The sequence below is a fragment of the Phodopus roborovskii genome, unplaced genomic scaffold (genome assembly GCF_943737965.1).
Source record: "Phodopus roborovskii unplaced genomic scaffold, PHOROB, whole genome shotgun sequence".
In the NCBI taxonomy this organism is placed as follows: domain Eukaryota; kingdom Metazoa; phylum Chordata; class Mammalia; order Rodentia; family Cricetidae; genus Phodopus; species Phodopus roborovskii.
Window position 1 is genome coordinate 27,926,874 of NW_026126409.1, and position 22,133 is coordinate 27,949,006.

At 42.7% G+C, this 22,133-nt stretch overlaps 2 protein-coding genes across 2 annotated transcripts in view; both read left to right on the plus strand.

Moving 5' to 3' along the window:
* Gsr (glutathione-disulfide reductase) overlaps nt 1-12,105 on the plus strand; it is a 37,577-nt gene extending 25,472 nt beyond the window's left edge. The window contains exons 8-13 of the mRNA XM_051182252.1: nt 841-927; nt 3,469-3,627; nt 7,054-7,165; nt 8,053-8,184; nt 9,111-9,244; nt 11,050-12,105. Of these exons, the coding sequence (XP_051038209.1) occupies nt 841-927; nt 3,469-3,627; nt 7,054-7,165; nt 8,053-8,184; nt 9,111-9,244; nt 11,050-11,199 (774 nt within the window). The 3' untranslated portion in view covers nt 11,200-12,105. The remainder of the gene's footprint in view (nt 1-840; nt 928-3,468; nt 3,628-7,053; nt 7,166-8,052; nt 8,185-9,110; nt 9,245-11,049) is intronic.
* Saraf (store-operated calcium entry associated regulatory factor) overlaps nt 1-22,133 on the plus strand; it is a 735,200-nt gene that overhangs the window by 300,976 nt on the left and 412,091 nt on the right. The window lies entirely within an intron of this gene.

Here is a 22,133-nt window from a genome sequence, read left to right on the forward strand (position 1 = left end):
TATGTAATGGAACCTTATGTTTCTGTAAGAGCCATAACCTTTGTATGTGTGGTAAAAACGCTGCAGGTCAGAACATAAATTAGTTTTAAATCTGACCCTAAGCCTTTGACGGTCATTGGCACCACGTGGCATGGGCAGTGTGGCATGCACGTGTGTGGTGTGATATGTTCAGATCCACGGCACGGTGAAGTTGCAGTATGTGGCATGGTGAGCTCTGCTGGAAACCCCTAAGACTCAGGATGCATTTGACTCTGAATCAAGTTTCTGTCATTGTGTGTTCAGAAACTTTGCACTGTTGCCAAATTTGTGTGCCACCATCACTTCTACTAGTGATGTTTAAAATGATGTTTCTAGCTGAGTTTCTCACAGGATAATTGAGACAGCCTTCCCGGAGACTGGAGGGAAGCCAACCCCACTACAAGATGATGTAGAGAGCCTTCTCATAGAGCAAAGGGAAAGCCAGCCAACTGCACAAGAATTTCCCTAGATTCTGCAGAGAGAGAGAGAGAGAGAGAGAGAGAGAGAGAGAGAGACAGACAGACAGACAGACAGATAGACACACAGACACACAGACAGACAATAATAGGAGAGGAACATGAAGATAGTAGAGTTCTGAAGTTTGTTCATTTTTCAGAACTCTAAAATAGATGTGGATGACACCAGATACAGTATAGAACCTGGTGGTGAAGTAAGCAAATAGAGGCTCTACTAAACTCTCCCCTCGTGTGAGCATGAATGAAGGTGATGGTAAAAGGAAGGACAGTAGAGGACTGCTATGACTTTAATCAAGTTTCATTTTTTCCCCGACATCGGTGTCTCTGCCGCCATGTTTAAATGCAGGTTCTTAGAAACTTTGATTCACTCATCAGTTCCAACTGTACCGAGGAGCTGGAGAATGCTGGCGTGGAGGTGCTGAAGTTCTCACAGGTAGGCGACCAGGGCTGGTAAATCACACTTCCGGGGCCAAGGTAGAACACAAGCTCCTGTGTGTGGAAGGGCTCCACCACTAAGCTGTGTGCCCACAGTGTAGCCTGCTTCTACCTGATTCCATGTGCCTATTAGTTCCTCTCTTTCCTTAGTGTATGTGGATGTTTTGCTTTCAGGTGTGTCTCTGCGCTGTGCTTGCGTGGTATCCAAAGGACCAGAAGAGTAAAGTGCCTGGTTCCGAGGTGCTGAGTTATAGACAGTGGCCAGCAGCCTGATGGATGCTGGGATTGAACCTGGGTCCTCTGGAAGATCAGGCAGCCAGTGCTCTGAACCACTGAGCCATCTTTCCAGCCCTGTCATGTACCTCTTCACATCCTTATTTTTATAGCAGGAAAACAATTTTTCAAGCATATTGTTTAATTAACCTATTTTATTAATTAAAAAAAGGCATTACAGAGTACTTTATTCCTCAGGAAATTACTTAATTTCAGTAGAATTTTTCTAGAGATTCAGCCTGGTAAACATGAGTGTGGCCCTCTCCAGTCTGTGCTGTCCTTTCAGCATAGCCCATATGGAGTAGACTAATACATGCATCACCTTGGAAACCTTCATTAAATGATGATCTGGGTACTCATATGGGTGCTTTCTACAACTGCATATCGTCACCAACTGGATTGTAAATACTTGAAAGGTGTGTCTAGTGAACGTGTACAGGCCTTTTCTGTTCATTATTCTCTAAACAATATAATCTAACAAACAACTATGACATGAGATTTTCTTTGTGTTTGTCATTATAAACAACCTGAAGTTGATGTAAAGTATCCAGGATGTGCTTGGGTTATACGCAGATGGCAGCTCACAGTGGTCTGTAACTCCAGTTCCAGGGGACATGATACCCTCTTCTTGCCTCCGTGGGCTTAGTACACATGTGCACACACACATACACATGAGCGCAGGTATCTTTGGAGAGGAGGCCGGAAGTGTTGAATTTGCAGGCAGTTATGAGTTGCCCGGTGTGGTGCTTGGAGCCAGACTCAACTCTCTGAGCCATCTCTCCAGCCCTGGAAATATATTTGTTTTTTAAGCCTTAGGATTTCTACGGTGTCTTAGTTACTGTTCTGTCACTGTGAAGAGACACCATGACCAACTCATCAAAGAGAACACTGACTGGGGCTTGCTTACAGTTTCAGAGGGTATGTCCATGAGCACCATAATGGGGATCGTAGCAGCATGGTGCTGGAAGTAGTTAAGAGCTTACATCTTAAAAAAAAAAAATAAGAGCTTACATCTTATCCACAAGCAGCAGACAGAGAGAGACACAGACAGACTGACCTGGTTTGAGCTTTTGAAAACTCAAAACCCATTTCTAGTGACACACCCCTTCCAACTAGGGTCCACTTCAGAAGCCAGGCAAATCCAAGACTGTTCTGAGGCCCTGGTGTATGGAAAAGGAATGCAATTCCTTGTCTAAAACCAAGACTATGCTTGCCAAGGCCAGTAGTGGTCTAAAGCCAGAGCCTTTCGGGAGCTGTGGCTTCAGTTTCTGGGAACCCAGCTCTTTACACTTAAAGGGCTATGGTATCAGTCCCAAGGCCACTGTGTGCCAGGTCTGTGACACTTGAGATGTTCCATGTTCTTTTTATATAGCATTTCTTGATTAGCCTTCTACCAATTTTGTCCTGTTGTATGATAGATTCTGCTAATGCTGTCCCATTTCTCCCCTGCAAATAGTGTATAAGATGTGGTGATTCTTAGTAGGCCTGCTGTCATGAGTCACCAGCTCCTATAGACCTCCTGGTCCCTGCTGGGCTAGCCTCGGCTGTCCTGGAACTCTGTCTTATTTCTCATCCCATCCTCTGCCTCGACATCTCACCCTCTGGGACCCTTATTCCTGGGGGTTCAGGTCAGGACCAAGCATGAGCCTATGGGGGTCGTTCTCATACAAACCACCACTTATGGCCAGCATTCCTGGTCATTGGAATATTCAAAGAATCAAGGAAACAGGCCTGGCTCTGGGGAGGTTAGTATCCATGGCCTTTGGCTAAAATGAAACACCTGTTTGAACTCTGAGTAAATGTCATTAAACATTTTAGTAGACATAATTGTCAAATCTTGTAATTCCTACACTTATGCATCTGATGCAGAAAATTTTATATGAATTTGAGGTCAGTCTGAGTTACAGATTGAGATCCTCTCTCCCAAAAAAAAAAAATCCAAAAAAATCCATAAAAATTCTGGTTTTACTAAACCTAGTGGCTTAAATCTAAACTCCCAGCTACTTAGGAAGCTGAAGCTAGAGGATGATAAGTTCAAAGCCTCTCTGAATGACAGAGTAAGTTTAAGGCCAGACTGGGCAATTTAGTGAGATCCCATCCCAAAATAAGTAAAAAGAGGGCAGAATGTAGCTCAGTGGTTGAATGCTTGCCTGGTGTGAGAGGAGCCCTGGCTTCAGTCCCCGGCACTGGGAGAAAATCTTTGCTTTCATACTACCTTCGCCCCTTTCCTCCCATACTCACGTAACACTTTTTCTTTGTTTAATAGGTAAAGGAAGTAAAAAAGACAACATCCGGTTTGGAACTTCTCTTGGTTACTTCGGTTCCTGGTAGGACACCCACTACAACCGTGATTCCAGATGTTGACTGCCTGCTCTGGGCCATTGGCCGGGACCCAAATTCTAGGGGCCTGAATCTAAATAAACTGGTAAGCTGACTCCGTCCTCCCCGGGTAGTCTTCCGTGTACTTTGTCATGAAGTCCTGTTGCTTTGGAATATCTCTCCTTTCTAGTGTCCTCTCCCCAGGTTAGGTGTCTTGTTAGGTTGAAGGGGTCTGATCCAGAGTGTCTAGCAGAAGTCCTTTTGCAGACTCCTAAATGTTAGGATTATGCACTACTATACTTTACCTCCCACTTTTGTCCCCTCTATCTTTTTCTCCATCCTTTTCCTTCTTTCCTTTCTACTTGGCAATGGTAAGAATTGAATTTCGGGTCTCCCACACATGCTATTTATGGTCTCCCATACATGCTAATTTAGGGTCTCCCACCCATGCTAAGTTAGGGTTTCCTACACATGCTAATCTTGAGTCTCCCACGCATGCTAATCTAGGGTCTTCCACCTCCCACACATGCTACTTTAAGGTCTCCCTCACGTGCTAAGTTAGGGTCTCCTACACATGCTAGGCAAGTGCTCTACTGCTGACTGTAGCCCTAGCCCTCCTTTCCTTCCTTTTTTAAAGACATGGTCTCACTAAGTTACCTAGACTAGTCCTGAACTCAGTCTGTAGCCCAGGCTGGCCTTGTAGTTTTCCTTCTTAAGCCTTCCAAATAGCTGGGGTTATCGATCTGCACCACCCATCCCTGTATTTGGTTGTCTTTTGAGACGGGATCTTTTGTAGTCCAGGCCAGTCTCATTTTCAGTAGGAACCTGAAAATGACCTTGAACTTCTGATCCTCCTGCCTCCACTTCCTAGCTGCTGGGATTCTAGTCATGAACCACCATGCATGGAGCCTTCAAGATTTTAATGAATAAAATATCTAGGGAGGGAGGTTGCCTTGTTTTCAATCTTCAGTGAAATTTAATTAAAACTCACTATTCCTAGTCCCTAAGCCTTTCATCTATAATAGTAACTTGAGTTTGTATAGATGGAATGTTTGTAGGTGCAGTGTACAACTGTTTGCTGAATTTTTTTTATTGCGTTTATTTATTTGTGAGAGGTTATGTCTATGCTATGTGCCTGTGTGGAGGGAGGCCAGAGAACAACTTACAGAGCTCCATTCTTCCCTTCCACCATGTGGGTCCTAGGGATTGAACTCATGCCCTCAGGCTTGTCAGCAAGCACTTTTACCTACTGAGACATCCTTTTAACCCTATGTGATGAATCTCTGTCTCCCCCTCCTACTCAATTTTATTTTGCTGAATTTGAAAAAAAAATTTTTTTTTTGACAAACTTAAGTAATGGGTTTCATTGTAGCATTTTCAAATTGGTTGAATCTGTGTGTACATGCTGATATGTATATGTATGCATATGTACTTTGCATGTAGTGGCCAGAGACTGAGACTGACATTGGCAGCTTCCTCGGTTGCTCCCTACCTCTTTTTTTTCTTCTTCTTCTTCTTCTTCTTCTTCTTCTTCTTCTTCTTCTTCTTCTTCTTCTTCTTCTTTTTTGGAGAGTGTCTCACTGAACATATAGCTTGCCAGTTGGGCTAGACTGGCTGGTTAGCAGCCCTGGGGATCATCTTATCTCTGCCTCCCCAGCTCTGTGCTTACCACTCTACCTGGCTGTCCCACAGGTGTTGGGGATTGAGCTCAGGTCATCTTGCTTGCCCAGCAAGCTCCTCACCCACAGAGCATCTTCCTAATACCAACTTTGAATTTCTTATCCTCCTGACTCTACCTATGTCCCCAGTTCATTAATTCACAGGTACTCTACCAGCTAACCTATTTCCCCAGCTCATTATTTCCTGAATTTTTTAAACAATGAGGCTGGAAAAAGGTTTGTTCTCACCTTATTAAAAGTTAAGATAGGTCTGTTTTAAAGCAGATTGGATGACTGCTGTGTGCCAGACTGTGTCAGCCAGTACCTTACTCACCTGATAAATCCTGTCAGTAGCCAAAGGGCGAGGAAACCAAGAAACAGGATTAATGGGTAATTCATCAGGCTGCTAACTCACCACTGTGTTTTAGTGGCCAAGTTAAACTCATTTGCAGTAGAAGCTCCAATATCTGTAGCTAAATAGTTACATAAGTGAAATTCCATAACCAGAGAATGACAGAGCTGGGATTCAAGCCAGTCTATCTGGCTCCATAGGACCTGTCTCTTTCTCAGTGATGCTAGGGGTCAGGGCCAAGTCCTGATACATGCTAAGGGTATTGTGTTCTGCCATGGAGCCACACATCCCAGTCTCCAAGATTGCATTCATATGCATGCATGTATTAATGTATGTATTTATACATATGAAGAAATAAATTAATTTATTTACTTATTTCTGAGGCTGAGTCTCACTGTGTAGCCATGGCTGGCCCAGAACTGGCTTAGTAGATCAGCCTAGCCTTGAACTCAAAGACTTCAGCACTGTGCTTCTCTGCAGAAGTCACTGTACTCTTACCTCTCCATTTCATGTTGGAGCATTGTTTCTCTTGGATCTGCAAAGCTGCAAAATAAACAACACATCTTAGGGGAAAGATGCCTCAGTGTAAAGGAAGTGTATTTGATTATTCAAAATAGCATATTTTGGAGTAGCATGCAAACCTCACTTCGATTAAAGAAAAAAAAAAAAAGTTGGTAACTTGGAAAAAATGCTTTTGGTAACTGTTTCAGGCTGAGACCCTATAGATAGATGACTGTTGTAGTTGGGTTTCTATTGCAGTGATAGAACACCATGACCAAAAGCAACTTGGGGAGGAATTGGTTTATTTCAGTTTAGACTCTGTAGTCATCATCCAGAGTGGTCAGGGAAGGAATCTGTGTAGAAGCCTTGAAGGAATGCTGTGTGTTGGCTGGCTCCTCAAGGCTTGCTCAGCCTCCTTATTATATTATCCAGGATCACTTGCCTAGGATGGCCCCACCCCCTGTGAGCTGGCCCATCCACACATCAATCATTAGTCAAGAAAATGCCCACAGGCCAGTCTGGTGGGAACATTTTCTCAATTGAGGGTCTCTCTTCCCAAAGGCCCCTTTGACAAAACACTAGCCAGTAAGGTACATTAGCTATTCTTTAAGTACTTCAGGAAACAGTTGACAGGCATTTCAGAGGAACCCCATGGGTTATCAAGTAGGATAGTATATCTAATAGCCTAGTCATTCCATTCCATTCTTTCCTTTCTTTCCTTCCTTCTTCCCTCCCTCCCTCCCTCCTTTCTTCCCTTTCTTCCTCTTTCCTCCCTCCCTCTCTCTCTTATTCCTTTTCATGCTTAGGGATCAGTCTATCCCCATTAAAGCTCCTCAGTAGTTGACAAAACAGTTCATAAAGATATAAAGAAACTAAGGAAGCTTAGGAGCTTGCCATCTTGACATGACTAGCAGTTGCTGTTCAGTCATGGCTTTTGGAGGTGAAGTGAAGCTATCTCAAGGTTTGATACATGATAGATGGCCCCAGTATTTACCAGATGTCCCCTTGTGGATTTTTTTAGGGGATTCAGACGGATGAAAAGGGCCATATCATCGTAGACGAATTCCAGAATACCAGTGTCAAAGGCATCTATGCTGTGGGAGATGTCTGTGGGAGAGCACTTCTCACCCCAGGTAATGCTGCTTCCTTTCTTGGGAAAAGAGGTCTATGTGTTGTCTAAAGCCACCAAGCTTTTCACAGTCAAATTTACTTCAGCAAAATTAAAAGCATTCCAGTCTTTGTCATCAAAAGTAGGCTAGGTACCTGATGTTTTCTGAGTAAAATTCATTATTCCTTAGAAGACTGTATTTGGGCTGAGTGGTGATGGCACACACCTTTAGTCCCAGCATTTAGGAGGTAAAGATAGGCAGGGATCTCCGTGAGTTCGAGGCCAGCCTGGTCTACCACCACAGGCCAGCTACTCTCAACAGTTTTTAAGTAAACAATATGTTAGTTATATGCTTATATTTACAATGGTTACTGTGTTGCACAGTAGATGTCTTGACTGCAGCCCTCCTAACTGAAATTTTATGTCCTTTGACAAGAGTTTGAAAAACAACCTTGCTTCATCTGATGCAGGTCTGCTTAGCTTGCCTTAGGGAATAAACTGCTAATTTATGTCAATCAGTTAATAACGTGTTTTTTCTGGACTTGACCCGTTTGAGGGGAAGACACAGGAATAAAAACAGGCTGACGGGATGCAAGCTTCTTATTTTAAAAGAATCTTACTGAAGTGGAAATTCAAATGTGCCAAACTATGGCTCGCTCTCTAAATACCCTACCAGGAATGTTCTCATTTGGCAGATTAACTTCCAGGTGACTGGGAACTTAGGCACGTGTTGCTTTTCTTCCTAACACGACATACAGAGTGACTAAGCCAGTGGTTTGGGGTTGTTCACGATGGCAGTGTCTTCATTGTGTGGAGGTAGAGATGATAATGAACACTGGCGTATCGCTCTGTCTCTTAGAACAGTGTTGCTGTGCTAAATTAAATAAAACACTGATTTTTATATCATTGTAGTTGCAATAGCTGCTGGCCGGAAACTGGCCCATAGGCTTTTTGAATGCAAAGAAGATTCCAAATTAGACTATGACAACATCCCTACTGTGGTCTTCAGCCACCCCCCTATTGGGACAGTGGGGCTTACTGAAGGTAGGTATTTAAAATGAAGATCATTTGTGGTTCCTTCTCTAATCTTTTAACTGCCAAAATTACTGTGTCCCAAGTTGTGCTAACCCTTTTGTTTAGTCTGGAGTCATAGTTCTCAAGCAATGAGTAGTACTTCAAGAGTGTGGCTCCTGCTGCCCGTATGTCTCTGTTTCCATCCTCTCTTTCTCTCATACACACGTACACATACACACACACACACTTGATTTTTATATGTTAAAAGCAGCCAAAAGAACAGAAAGATTCCTCTGTTTCCTTATATTTTTGTGTATCATTTTTGCACCCTATATACCAATGGTTCTTAGCCTGTGGGTCTCCATTCCCTTGAGGGTTGAAGGACCCTTTCACAGGAGTCACCTAAGGCCACTGCAAATAGAAAGTATTTATATTATAATTCATAGCACTAGCAAAATTACAGTTACGAAGTAACAATGAAAATAATTTTATAGTTGGGGTCACCACAACATGAGGCCACAGCATTAGGAAGGGTGAGAACCACTGCTGCATACACACCCTACATCTCATTTTTTAAGAACAAGGGTCTTCACTTACATGAACATAGTTTTAAGATGGCAAAACTTCAAATAATAAAGTATTACTTAAATTTTAGACTTTACGCAAATTTAGCCATCTATCTCAAATATCATTTGGTTCACAACGCCCCACCCACCCACCCACAGTCCAGAATTCAGTCCAGCACAATTCATTGCCAGCAGTTTTAATCAGAGACACATTCCTTAGCCATTCTGTTGTGATACAACATGGACGTTTATTTTTCAGACTGCCCTTATTTCGGTACAGGTGGCTGTTTCCTTCTTGCTTGATTCAGGTGTATTTCTGGTCAGTACCTTCTCATAGCTCTGTGGAATAGTTCAGTATTTGATTGATGCTTTTTTAAATGTGCATTATAGATGAAGCCATTCATAAATATGGAAAAGAGAATGTGAAAATCTACTCAACTACTTTTACCCCAATGTATCATGCTGTGACCACAAGGAAGACAAAATGTGTGATGAAAATGGTTTGTGCCAACAAAGAGGAAAAGGTATTTGGGAAAACATTTTCTGTCATATATGTATTTTGGGACTCTTTATATTAGAAACAAAATTCTGTTCCTTTTTTTAAAAAGGAGGTTTGACTCTCAGCATTGCAAAGAAGAATGGCTATCTTAAAGATAAAAAGAAAATCAATCGGGAGGGAAAATAAAAACTTGTCATTGACCCCTAACCCAGAACAGACAGGTAAAGGGGCACGGAAAGATGGCCCAGTGGTCAAGAGCACTGGCTGCTCTTGCAGGACCTGGATGTGGGTCTCTAGCACTTGCTTCAGTTAGGTGGCTCTTGGCCACCTGCAACTGTAGCTTTAAGGGGATCCGGAATCCTTTTCTGGCCTCAGAGGGTACCCCCAAGCATGTGTACAGAATTACAGAGACATACACATAAGCATAAATGAAAATGAAAGAAACCTTAAAAGTGAAAAGTGATAAATGTGTTTTAATATAATATGATCTAAAACTTAATGGATAAAACAATAAAGCAAAAGTTTAGACAACTTTTTTTTAAGCTTTCTGAGGATCTGCCAAATGGGTTTTGGTGTTCTGCAGGGTTTTCTTTCCCCCCAGCCAGTGTTCCTATTTCTCCCAGCCTCACCAGTCTCTTTCTGTGTAGCCGAGTCAGTGAGTGTTGTGTGGTTTCTCAGTATGGTTTTGATCTGTACTTGAATGGGTCTTATTTTAAAATTTAGACAATGCATTTGGTTTGGGGTCCTCAACTTTTTTTTTTTGAAGAGTTCAATACCTGGCAACCACATGGGGCTCACAACCATCTATGGTGGGGTCTGATGCCCTCTTCTGGCATAAAGTTGTACATACAGATAGAGCACTCATACATAAATAAAATAGAAAACAAAAGTGAATTTAATAATTACAAACTATGTATGTGATTTGATGGCCTTCAACACAGAAAGTCATGAGACACGGTCTGGTTTTTTTAGTGCAGGACCTCAGAGGAGAGGGGTTTGTGGCAACAAAACACAACTTGCTGCCAGAACAGTCCTCAGAGGCCTGCAATTGTCACGTCAGTTGAGTCAGCGGGACCCTGCCCCTCTCTTCCCATTTTACCAGGGTCACACTCTGATCTCTGGGTTCCCAAGTCCCTTTATGACTGAAATGCAGGATTCCTGCTGCTCTTGCAACAGAAACAGGGATTGAATTGTAATTGTGTAGTCCCTCCTCAATCTTGTGACTGTCTTAGAACCTTGACAGAGCTACTGGTACTTAGAGAGCAGGGGACAGAATTAACGGGTCAGGAAAGCACAGGTCTGTGGCTATCTGGTTAATGAATGGAAAGGCACAGGTCTGTGGCTGTCTGGTTAATGAATGACTTTAGCTCTTAGGAAGAGAAGAAAGCCAGGCATGGTAGTGTACACTGTGATCTCAGCCCTCAGGAGGCTGAGGCAGGAGGATTGGGAGTTTGAGGCCTGCCTGGGTTAAAGACCCTGTCAGGAAAAAAAAAGGCGAGAGAAAGAAGTTCATCAGACAGAGAGACATCATGTTCAAAGAGAAGTGCATGGGACAGGAGGAAAGCAAAAGAAGGAAATGCCTGGTGTGAGCTGGAGGGAGCCTCTGAAGCAGGGCTGTGCACAGGGCCTCGTAGGTTTACTTACACTGACTTTGGATTAGAAATATAATCAGAGTTCTAGAGTGGTTTTATTGTTATTGTTGGTGGTGGTGGAGGTGGAATACAGAGACTCAGGCATTTCCAGCCAAGTAGAATACCACTGAGCTGTCATAATTATCTCAGGGACATGTGGCTGATATAAATCTGACGATGGTAATCTGTTTTCTCGCAGGTGGTTGGGATCCACATGCAGGGGATTGGGTGTGATGAAATGCTTCAGGGCTTCGCTGTAGCAGTGAAAATGGGGGCCACCAAGGCCGACTTTGACAACACGGTTGCCATTCACCCTACCTCTTCAGAAGAGCTGGTCACGCTCCGCTGAGCGCCCAGGGACTCGGATGGCCGGCCGGCAGTTGGACCAGTAGACCTCGGAGAAGAGCCATGTATCAAGTTTACTTCCTGCTCCAGCTTTATATATTTCTTTACTTTAATCAGGATCTTCTGATAGTGTACATTTTTAGTTAAGGAAAAAAGAAGAATTTATTTATCTAATCAGAAGTTTGTTTTGTTAATCTGGGGTTGGTTTTCATTTGGTATTTCACAGTAATTAATATTTTTAATTTTTTGTTAACAGCCCAGTGCTAGTTGTGTTTTTCTTGCTTCAGCCTCATTCCAAGTATAAATGTATATGAAGTATGGTGAAGTTAATATACCTGAAGAATGAATATAGCTGGCTAATTTTTTTTCTTCTTTTTTTTTTTTTTTTTTTTTTTTTTTTTTTGAGACAGTGTCTCTCTACAGCCCAGAATGGCCTCAGACTTAAGATCCTTCAGCTGTGGCCTCATGAGTGTTGGAACTATAGGCATGGGTGGCCATTCTTGGCCTAGCTTGTTAGTTTATATGATAGTTAAGTCTTCATCTATAAATATGCAAGGATACAGACTATGTGTGTTTTTGAATCTGCTATTTTTGTCCTGTGTATTGCAAAGCTACCCTGAGGATGTGACTTCTCTCTAATCTCATTTTTTGCTCTGTTTTAAATGATTTAAAATGGTTTGTATTATTTTTATGAAATGAAGTGCATGGAAGTTAAGAGAGCTGAGGCTGTTAAGTCTGTGATTCAAGAAGGGTGGGCTGAGCCACTTCAGGAGCCCACCTTTCTGAGCATCCATGGTTCAGTCCATCATTTCAACATTTCTGTGTTTTTGTCAGTTTATTTTTTTATGAGAACTGTTCCAAAATTTTGAAAAATCACTTCATTGTCTTATAAAATTTATTATGAACTTAATTGCTATCAGTTTGTTTTCTAAGAATTTTCATACTGTTACCAACGCCTGTTGGGGAAGAAGTCTCTCTAGAAAGTGTCAGGGGCTGGAGGGGACGGGACAGCTCAGTACTTTTTGCTCTTATAGAGGACTCGGTTTAGTTCCTAGCACCTACATAGTGGCTCACAGCCATTTAACTCCAATTCCGAGGGATTGGATTCCCTCTCTGGCCTTTGCAGGCACTACACATATTGTGTACAGACATACACACAGGCAAAACACTACTACACATGAAATAAATAAAACTTTAAAAAATTAATAAAATTTAGCCAGGCAGTGGTGACACATGCCTTTAATCCCAGCATTTGGGAGACAGAGGCAGGTGGCTCTCTGTGAGCTTGAGGCCAGCCTGGTCTACCAAGTGAGTTTCAGGAAAACTGGAGCTATTAAACAGAGAAAACCCTATCTTAAAAACAAAACAAACAAAAACACAAAGAACACAAAACAAAACAAAAAACAAAAAAAAAGCTTACAATGTAGTTCAGCTATAGGGAGCCCCAAACAGCCTCTGTCCTGCCCCTTTATGGACCATCAGACCTTTTGGCCCATACGGCCAAGATACAAGCATCTTGCATGGCATCCTGCATCTGTGCAAAGCCCACCTTGTAATCCATGCCTCTCAGGGCATCTGGAAAATGGACCACAGTCCCCTATCCAGGTGAATATGTTAGCTCCAAAGTCTGCCAGATGCTATGCATCTTTGTTGAGTGTAGAAAGACCAAATTTGACTATTTAATTGCTCACCTAGAAAGGTTAGTAGGCTACTGGATTTTTGTTGGATTGATTTTTCTACTTCCTGGCTAGTAAATATCTCACAGTATGGTGTTGATACTTGAACAAATGTTGCCATCTTCATCAAAGTAGGTGTGACTCATTGTAAGAGACACTCAAGATAGGAAGCCTGTTTTCCAGCACCCAAGACATCTGCCCCTCTAACCTACATTTCCCTGACAGCTGAATGTAGTTCTGACCCAGCTGAAGATAATCCGGTCTCAGAAGGAGCTAGAGTGCTAGAGTATATATAGAGTATGGAAGGTTATGGGAAGGACTGCATTTATACAGCTATGGGAAGTCTTCATCTGTGTTGGTGTGAGCCTTCTCAGTGAACCTGTAAGGAATTTGAGCTCATCTGTTGGCCATGTTGGCCTTTGGTAGAGGACAGCTGCTTTGATCTGCTGTGATATCCTATGTGGGTAAGTAGACATTTGTTTACATCTTCCCAGGAAAAGTTCATACAACAGAACTTGTGTTTACTTGGTTCAGTTAGTATATGGTCTTCAATGAGTGGACCAGTATGGTATCTCATGGAATGGAAAAGCAGTCCAGTTTGCTGTGACTCAATCTGACAAGCTGGAAAGTACATCCCTGAGACAAGTCAGTAAAGGGGTATTGCTAGCCTGGCCAGCTGGAAACAAACTGCTTTTAGTGGTCCTTATTGGTAACATGGATAAAAAGCCTTTGCCATGTTAACAGGTGTTTACCAGGTACCGGTGTTCTGTTGCTGTGAAGAGATATCATAACTATGCAACTCTTACAAAGGGAAGCATTTAATTGGGGCTGGCTTACAGTTTCAGAGGTTTAGTCCATTTTCATCATGGTGGAAAGCATCGAAGCATGCATGTAGGCAGACATGGTGCAGGAGAAGCAGCTGAGAGTTCTACATCACCTCCACAGAGAGAGGCACTAAGAGCATTTGAAACACCAAAGCCCACCTCCAGTGACACACTGCCTCCAACAAGGCCACACCTCCTCCAACAAGGCCAACCTAATCCCTCTCAAGTAGCACCACTCTGTAATGACTAGGCATTCAAACAAGTGAGCCTATGGGGGTCATTCCTATTGAAAACTACCACAGAGGTCAAAGGCTTTGGATCCCCTGGAGCTCGAGTTACAGACAGGCATGAGCTGCCTGATGTGGGTGTCAGGAATGAAACCTGGGTCTTCTGGAAAAGCATCAAGTGCTATTAACCACTGAGCCATCTCTCTGGCCCCATAAATTAATAAAAAAAATTAAGTAAAATGACAGTACTGGTTAGAAAGGAATACAGTCAAGACTGACAGCAGACCACATGAGTGAAGGTATTTAAATGTCCCCATTATTGTTTGGGGCTTTTATGGGATTCAAGAGGAGTTTGGTTATTAGTGGCATAGATTGAGTGGTTCTCAATTTTGCTTGACATCAAATTATATAACCATTTCTCTGATCTACATGGCCCCTCCCATGTTGTATCTGATTATCTATGCACAGGCATATTTGGTAATGGGATTTTCCTTTAAGGTTCACTTTAAGGACACAGTTCGCATCATTGTGCATGCACATGCATTCAAAACCAGTTCAGCAGATTAGCCTTCCTACTCCTAAGTGGTAGAGCATGACTTACTAGAATCCATCCAAGTTTAATAAGTATTAAGGGGAGAAGTTATTTATTCCACCATTCAAGGGGTGGGAGGGCTTCATGAACAAGGGGCCCTGGCTTGCTAACAGGTGGTTGGATGTATTGTTCAGAGGAAAGTATAGTACATGCAGTGCAGGTAAGCGACTCAGGCTTCCAAGTGCATTATTGAAAGATGAGTGTGTGTATAGCCCAAACCAAAAGGACTTCCAGATTGCTAAACTATTCTCTATGCTACCCTCCATCATATCTATTACAAGAGTTGCAATTGGAGATACCATGTGGTTAGGACTATCACAATCCATTGCTATTCTCCCAGAATCAGTCTGTCTTCTGCATGGAGACATAGTGGGGTTTACCTATGCAGGATTGCTTTTGGTTTATATTTGACATGGTTGAGACAGATGGGCTTTCCCACCATAACTTTTAGTGGACCAGTATGGAAATTGTGCCTGTTGCTAAATGTGTCTGTTTTCTGATCTGTGGGATGGGCTCAGGACCCATGAGAACCAGGTGAGAGATGCACCTGAATCAAAGTTGTATCAATCACTGGACCTCCAGAAGACCTCAACTCTCGTACTCTACGGTGAGGTTTGGTTTCCTTGAAATTAATATTTGTCTAGAACCTGTGTTTAAGTCTTTTCCCATCAAGGAGGCACCTTAGTAAAAGTGGTGGGGAGAGGTAAAAATGTGAGGAAGTGGCCTCTTGAAATTCAGGGGTTTCTGGGTTTGCAAACTGGATCAATCCCAGAGCTGACTGACTATGTCTCTGTGTGATTCAAGCTGGCTTTCTTCACTCAATCTAGTGTTGATATCCTGGCATTATGCTGATCCCCACCCACGTGACAACTGGCAGGGTACAAATACCAGCCTTCAGGCAGATACTTAGACAACTCAAAGGGTCCTACGTTACATGGCTGCATAAGGACTCTACACAGGTGGAAGCTCTCCCGTCTAAGGGAGCACCTCCCACCTGTTCCTCCCTGCCATCTCTGTACCTGGTTGGCCAACACCTACCCCTCGCTTTGCTCCCTTTCCTCAATGAACTCCATGTGGGTTTTGTTGGGTTTTGTGGTTCATGTTTTATCACCCGCAGCTGCCACAAACATCTAGAACTTTCCACTAACACAGAAAATGTGAGATTCATAGCCTGGTTTCCTATTCCATTCATAGAACACCTTGACCACTTAGCCATCACCAGAGATCTGGCTATCCTCAACAGCTGACCACTTCCCATTACAGAAGCCACACCCAATTGCCTTTGTCTAGTAATTGTTGCCACTTGGCCTGTCATCCTGAGATCTTGAGTGTTTTATGTTTGTGTATAGTAGGAAAACAATAGGATTTATGTGTGTCAGGTTATTTTCAGACTTCAAGGGCTTTCCCCCCCTTGTTCTATTGGTGACTTGAGATGCCAGTTTTAAATTGGTAGGGAGAAAAGGCAAGATGAGGATAATTGGGAAGACATTCTGTGATGAGCAGCAACTTAAAACCATCCATTCAGAAGGATGTGTGTGGGCGTTTGGAGAGCTGGTTCAGGGTTTAAGAGCACTGGCTGTTCTTCAGAGGACCCAGTTTAATTTCACCCATAAGGCAGCTTGCAATCTTCTGTAACACCAGTACCAGGGCATCCAATAACCTCATCTGGCCTCCAAAGGCACTGGGCACATACATTCAGGTAAAACACTCATACATACAAAATAAGTCTTTAAAAAATTCTAAGTATGCATTGGACTGAGAGGACAGTTAAGTGGATAAAACACTTGCCGTGCATGATAAGGACCAGAGTTCAGATCCTGGGGACCCATGTGAAGTAGGGCAGGGGTTGGGAATATGTAATCAAGAGGCAGAGCACATGTGGAGCACACACAAGGCACAGAGTGTATTCCCAGCCCCACAAGAAAATGGGGCTGTGATATATATATATATATATATATGTATATATATATATATATACACACACACATATATATATGTGTGTGTGTGTGTTTTGCTGAATATTTAGCTATGTAAAGATGTGTTACACTTATTTATTCTTTATTTGTTTAATTATGTAAAGGTGTGTCCCTGGTGCTCTGGTAGCAGAGACAGACTCTGGAGCAAACCTGGCTAGCTAGACTAGCCAGAATTGGCAGAGTCTAGGTTCATCAGGAGATCCTGCCTCAGCAAGTATAGGCTGGAGAGGGATCAAGGAAGACACCTGATCCCAACTTTGCGATCCACACATATGCACCACTACTTATGTTTGGTCTCCCTTAGATACATACACACACACACACACACACACACACACTCACGCACGCACGCACGCATACATATAGCAAGCTTTTCCTTTTGGACCACTATCCAGCTCCCAATTCATGACTATTAGTTATGGATGCTCAGTCTTCTCTTAGCTCTTATTTTAATGGTTCTCTTTATATACATTTTTGCCTTGGGTCTTTTTACCTTTCTTTCTTTCTGTATATCTTACTTTCCTGCTGCCTCTATGGCTGGCTGGCTGGCAGCTGCTGGTTTCTGGCCCTGAGCATCTTTCTCCCAAATTCTCTCCTTTTTGTATTTATTCTCTCTGCCTGTCAGCCCTGCCTGTCCCTCTCCTGCCTAGCTACTGGCCGTTCAACTTTTTATTAAACTTTAGGCACTTTTTTACATAATTAAACACCTTTACATAATTAAACAAATAAAGAATAAATAAGTGTAACACATCTTTACATAGCTAAATATTCAGCAACACATACACATATACATATATACATACCACACACACTACAAACACTTAAAAAACAACAACAAAATATTGTGTACCTGTGACATCTTAGCTCTGATGATAGCAATGGAACTGATAGGAAGTGTGGAAGGAAGTATTGAAGGTAAAAAGAAAAACTGGACCATGGTGCTCCATGCTTTTAATCCCAGCCCTCGGGAGGCAGAGGCAGGTAGATTTCTGTGAGTTCAAGACCAGCCTGGTCTACAAGAGCTAGTTCCAGGACAGGCTCCAAAGCTACACAGAGAAACCCTGTCTCCAAAACAAAACAAAAAATGTTCTGGGCACAAAGATAATAATTAAAGGAATAGTTTTAGTTATTTACAGATTTAAGTGCTGGAAATGAAAAAAAAAAAGATGTGAGTATGCCAAGCACACATGATATACATAATACCAGTATGCCTGGCCCAATAGAGAATATTTTAAAATCTTTGTTTTTCATTAGTGTGGGAGGGGGAATCTGTTTACTTCAAAATTAGGGGTAAGGATGTGTTTATCCTCTTTAACATCATACAGACCTTAGGTGGATACATGGTTCCTTAGATGTACAACCCCAAATGTGAGGACAGGCTACAACCTTCCCTCCCAGCCTTATCGAATTTTTCTCACACTCCACTTTCCAGTCAGACTGGACTGGCAGCGCCTGCAGTCAGCCACCACCCTCTGTGGTCAGATGGCCTCTCCATTCATAGCCTAGTTTCCCAGATGCTATAAGCAGAATGGAAACTCTAATTTGTAGCATGCACTAAGCTAGAATGAGCCACAGCTTCTCAGACAGTGTTGGTTGACATTGTGACAGCATGTACAGGTTACAAGTGTTTGTGGATTTTTGTTTTTTGTTTTTTTAATTTTTCAAGGCATGGTTTTTGGAGCCTGCCCTGTAACTCCCTCTGTAGACCAGGCTGGCCTCAAACTTCCAGAGATCCACCTGTCTCTGCTTCCCAAGTGCTGGGTTTCAAGGCGTGCCCACCACCATCTGGCTAAGTACCCGTGTTAAGCTCCGAGTAAAGGCTGCATTGAAGTCTTGTGGTGCAACTCAGCCAACCCCTGCCCAAGAAATCTCAGGCTTATTACAGCCTTGGTTTTGAATCAATGTTTGGTCTTTGTACACCCAGAAACTTTTTACTCAAGCCAAACTTTTCACATGCTACATGGAGTTGCAGCCCACACACAGTTAAACTGTGCCCTAGCTCAACTCTAGAAATTCTGAGAATAGTAAGATGTTATCTGAGACTGAACTGAAGAGGAAAGAGGAATTTATTATACTGTGGTGGTTGAGAAGTGGGATGTAGAATCCTATCTGTTTAGTGGAGCGGCCTCAGATCTGGCTGATGAGAGATGATTGCCAAATTTGCAGCAATTTTGCAAGCTGGTTGTAAAAAGCACAACCTTTGTTTAAAAAAAAATTCATGCAATTGTAATTAAGTAAATTGCAGTAAATTATAATCAATTGCTATTAGGTAAAACAAAAGTTAAAAACACTCAAAATTTGACCCATTCTATTGAAGGGATCTCATCTACTAGATTTGTTTTTCATTGATTCCAAAGAATGTAGAAGGAACAGTATACCACACAGCTCTCCTTCACTCCTCATCCAATGATACTTGCTTGATTGGTAGCTTGAATTAGGTCATAATAGAAGTGTTGACAGCACAGAAATTAGCAATGCCATAAACCAGTGCTTGCTACACCATCACCAGCACAGCATTGGAAGAACCCACTTTCTGACTTGGGCAACTAAACAGATAAGGGGACATTAAAGAGCAGAGCTGAGGAAGAATAAACAATATGATGGTTTTGCTTTGTTTGGTGTATTGTGTGTGTACACACGTTTGTGCACGCACACCTGTGATCATTTATGGAGGCCAGATGTTGATGCCAAGTGTTTTCCTCTATCATCCCTCACCTTTCCTTTTGAGGCAGAGTCTCTCACTCACTGAACCTGCAGCTCACTGTTTTGCATAGAATGGCAGGCCAGTGAGGCCTGGGGTTCTGCCTATGTCTGGGGTGATAGACCTGTGTCACTATGCCCAGCTGGAAATAAATAAGTGCTTGGAATAAGAACTCATGTTTGCATAGCAAACATTTTATTCACACAACCATCCCCCAGCTCCATGAAAATATCAAGTTTTGAGTGTACCAAAGCCGAGGGAGTCTGTGGATGAGCTAAGGGAGTATGAAAGTAACTAATATTTAGAACTATTTTAAGTAGTGAAAGGGATTAGAAGGGTCACATAGGAGTAGGGAGAAAGACATTGCTTCAGATTTTTTGTTTTGTTTTTCAAGATAGGGTTTCTCTGTGTAGTTTTGCAGATCAGGCTGGCCTCGAACTCAGAGCTCTGCCTGCCTCTGCCTCCCAAGTGCTGGGATTACCACCGCCGGTCTAAGATTTTAAACAGACTCTTTTTCTTCCCCATGATCATACTTAATTAATAGCAATTTATTTACATTTTATATTTTTTTATGAGAACAAACTCGGCCTCTCACATAGTAAGCAAGTACTCTACCACTCAGCTAACTACACCCCTAGCCCTCAACAGGAATTTTCAAAAGACATTTGCCCTTATGTAATCTATCTAAAGAATTCAGCATCATGTTTTCACACTGCATTAGGTTATGCATTGTCTAATTCAATTACCTAGCTACAGCGGCACCCATCGCTTTCATAAACTTGTTGGGACACATAGCTGAGAATAAGTATATCATGAGACCAGTGGGAGCAAAAGTTCAAGAGATTTCTGTAAGTAGCTTACAGAGTTTGGAGACCGACCCGCAAGTACCAGTGTGTATTTCTACAACCAATTGGACAGCTGAGAGCTCCTGCTGCAGCAGCGATGGTGGGTGGGATGTGGGCTCTGCTATCCTCAGACACTGGCTTTCTGCCAACTAAGTCTCAATCCTTTATTTATTATTTTGATTTTTGAGACAGTTTCTTTGTGTAGACCTGGCTGTCCTGCAACTCGCTCTATAAACCAGGCTGGCCTCCAACTTACAGAGATCTGCCTGCCTCTGCCTCCCCAGTGCTGGGATTAAAGGCATCAACCATTGTACCCACCCCTTCTGGAAGGGTTTTCCTTCCTTCCCTCCTTTCCTCCCTCCGTTCCTCTCCTCCCTCCCTTCCTTTCCCTCCCTTCCTTCCTTCCTTCCTTCCTTCCTTCCTTCCTTCCTTCCTTCCTTCCTTCCTTCCTTCCTTCCTTTCTTTCTTCAGGCTCTCTTTATGTAACTTTGGCTGGCTTGGAACTCTGCAGCCCTGGCTGGACTGGATCTCACTCTCTAGGCCAGGCTAGCCTGGAACTCAGAGGTCTATCTACCTCGGCCTACCAAGTGCTGGGATTAAAGACATGTGCTACCACACCTGGCTGGTTTTTGTTTATTTTTCAGTTACATAAAACAAAACAAAACAAAAACACTCAGAAGGCCCCTGAAAGTGAAGAATGGTTGGTATAGCCCATATTCTGAGATAACAAACATATCAAGCAATGAAGCAATGATGTGAAGGAACCAAGCTAGCAGCCTAATTAGTCTGTGCAATTGAGACAAAAACCAGGGTCTGAGGAAATAATACATTAATGCAACCAAGAAGAGCCGAGAACCAAGGCCTGAAGATTGTTCTTTTCTGCTGTGGGTATGTTGCCTTGGAGAGCAATTTCCTCTGTGGACAGGAACTTGCAGTGTCAGTGATATGACCTGGCCTAGTTGGTTTACACATGAAAGGCAACTTCACCTAGGTTTTCTTCATCTACCATTTACTGTATCTGGTGGTTCACAGTGCTGGGAGGAGCCAGCTGCATCTGGTCTGAGGTCTTTCTCAGAGGCCAAAGCATCAGAATATGGAGAATTGCTGGGGATTTAGCTCATGGTATAGTTTGCCTCACATGTTTGAGGCCCTGGGTTCAGTTTCCAGCATCATTAAATTTAAAGCACCATGCCTGCAATCTCAGCATTTGGAAGATAGAGGCAGAAGGATCCTAACATCAAAACCAAACTGAACTGCACTGATGGAGGAGTGTCCTTTGTTTACACTGTGTAGCATGACCCTATGTGAAAAACCAAACCAGGATATGGAAAATCAAAGCCATGGTTACATGTGTAGCATGATGGAGTTCATTCTCTAGAACAATAATGTAAAATCATGTCCTCAATTAAAAGTAGGGTTATCTCCACCACCCCACCAAATATTCAGCATATATAGACCAGGTTAGCTTCCAACTCAGAGGGCTCCCTACTTCTGCCTTCCAAGTGCTGGGCTGAAAGGTGCAAGCCAACATGCCAGACTAAGTGACTCATTCTTAGATCCAAGGCAATTGTTTGACCCCATGCTCCATTTGGGTTTTTAACATTTGGTGAGCTAATTCTGTTAGTGAGCTACACTATCTTGTGGGAGATCATTGGAAATGAGAATAAGTGATCATGAGATAAGGCCTCTAAGGAAGGGTCTTCACTTGATAACTGAAGTCACTTCAATTTCTCAGAATGCAGTTTAACAAGCATATATGACTAAGGCAGTATGCTAGCCAGGGTTCTCAGAGTAACAGGACCAACAGAACTAGTATATAGTCTTTTTAAAAAATAACTTATTTAACCCGGGTCCTCTGGAAAAGCAGCCAGTGCTCCCAAACACTGAGCCATGTCTCCAGTCTCTCTTCTTTTAAATTAAAGTGTTATATTTTTATGTGTATGTGTATGGGTGTTTTGCTTGAGTGTATATCCATGTACCTCATGCCTGACCCACGGAGGCCAGAAGAGGGCGACAGATTCCCTGAGACCTGAGTCCTCTGGAAGAGCAGCCAGTGCCCTTAACCACAAGCCATCTCTCCAGTTATCAAATAAGTAT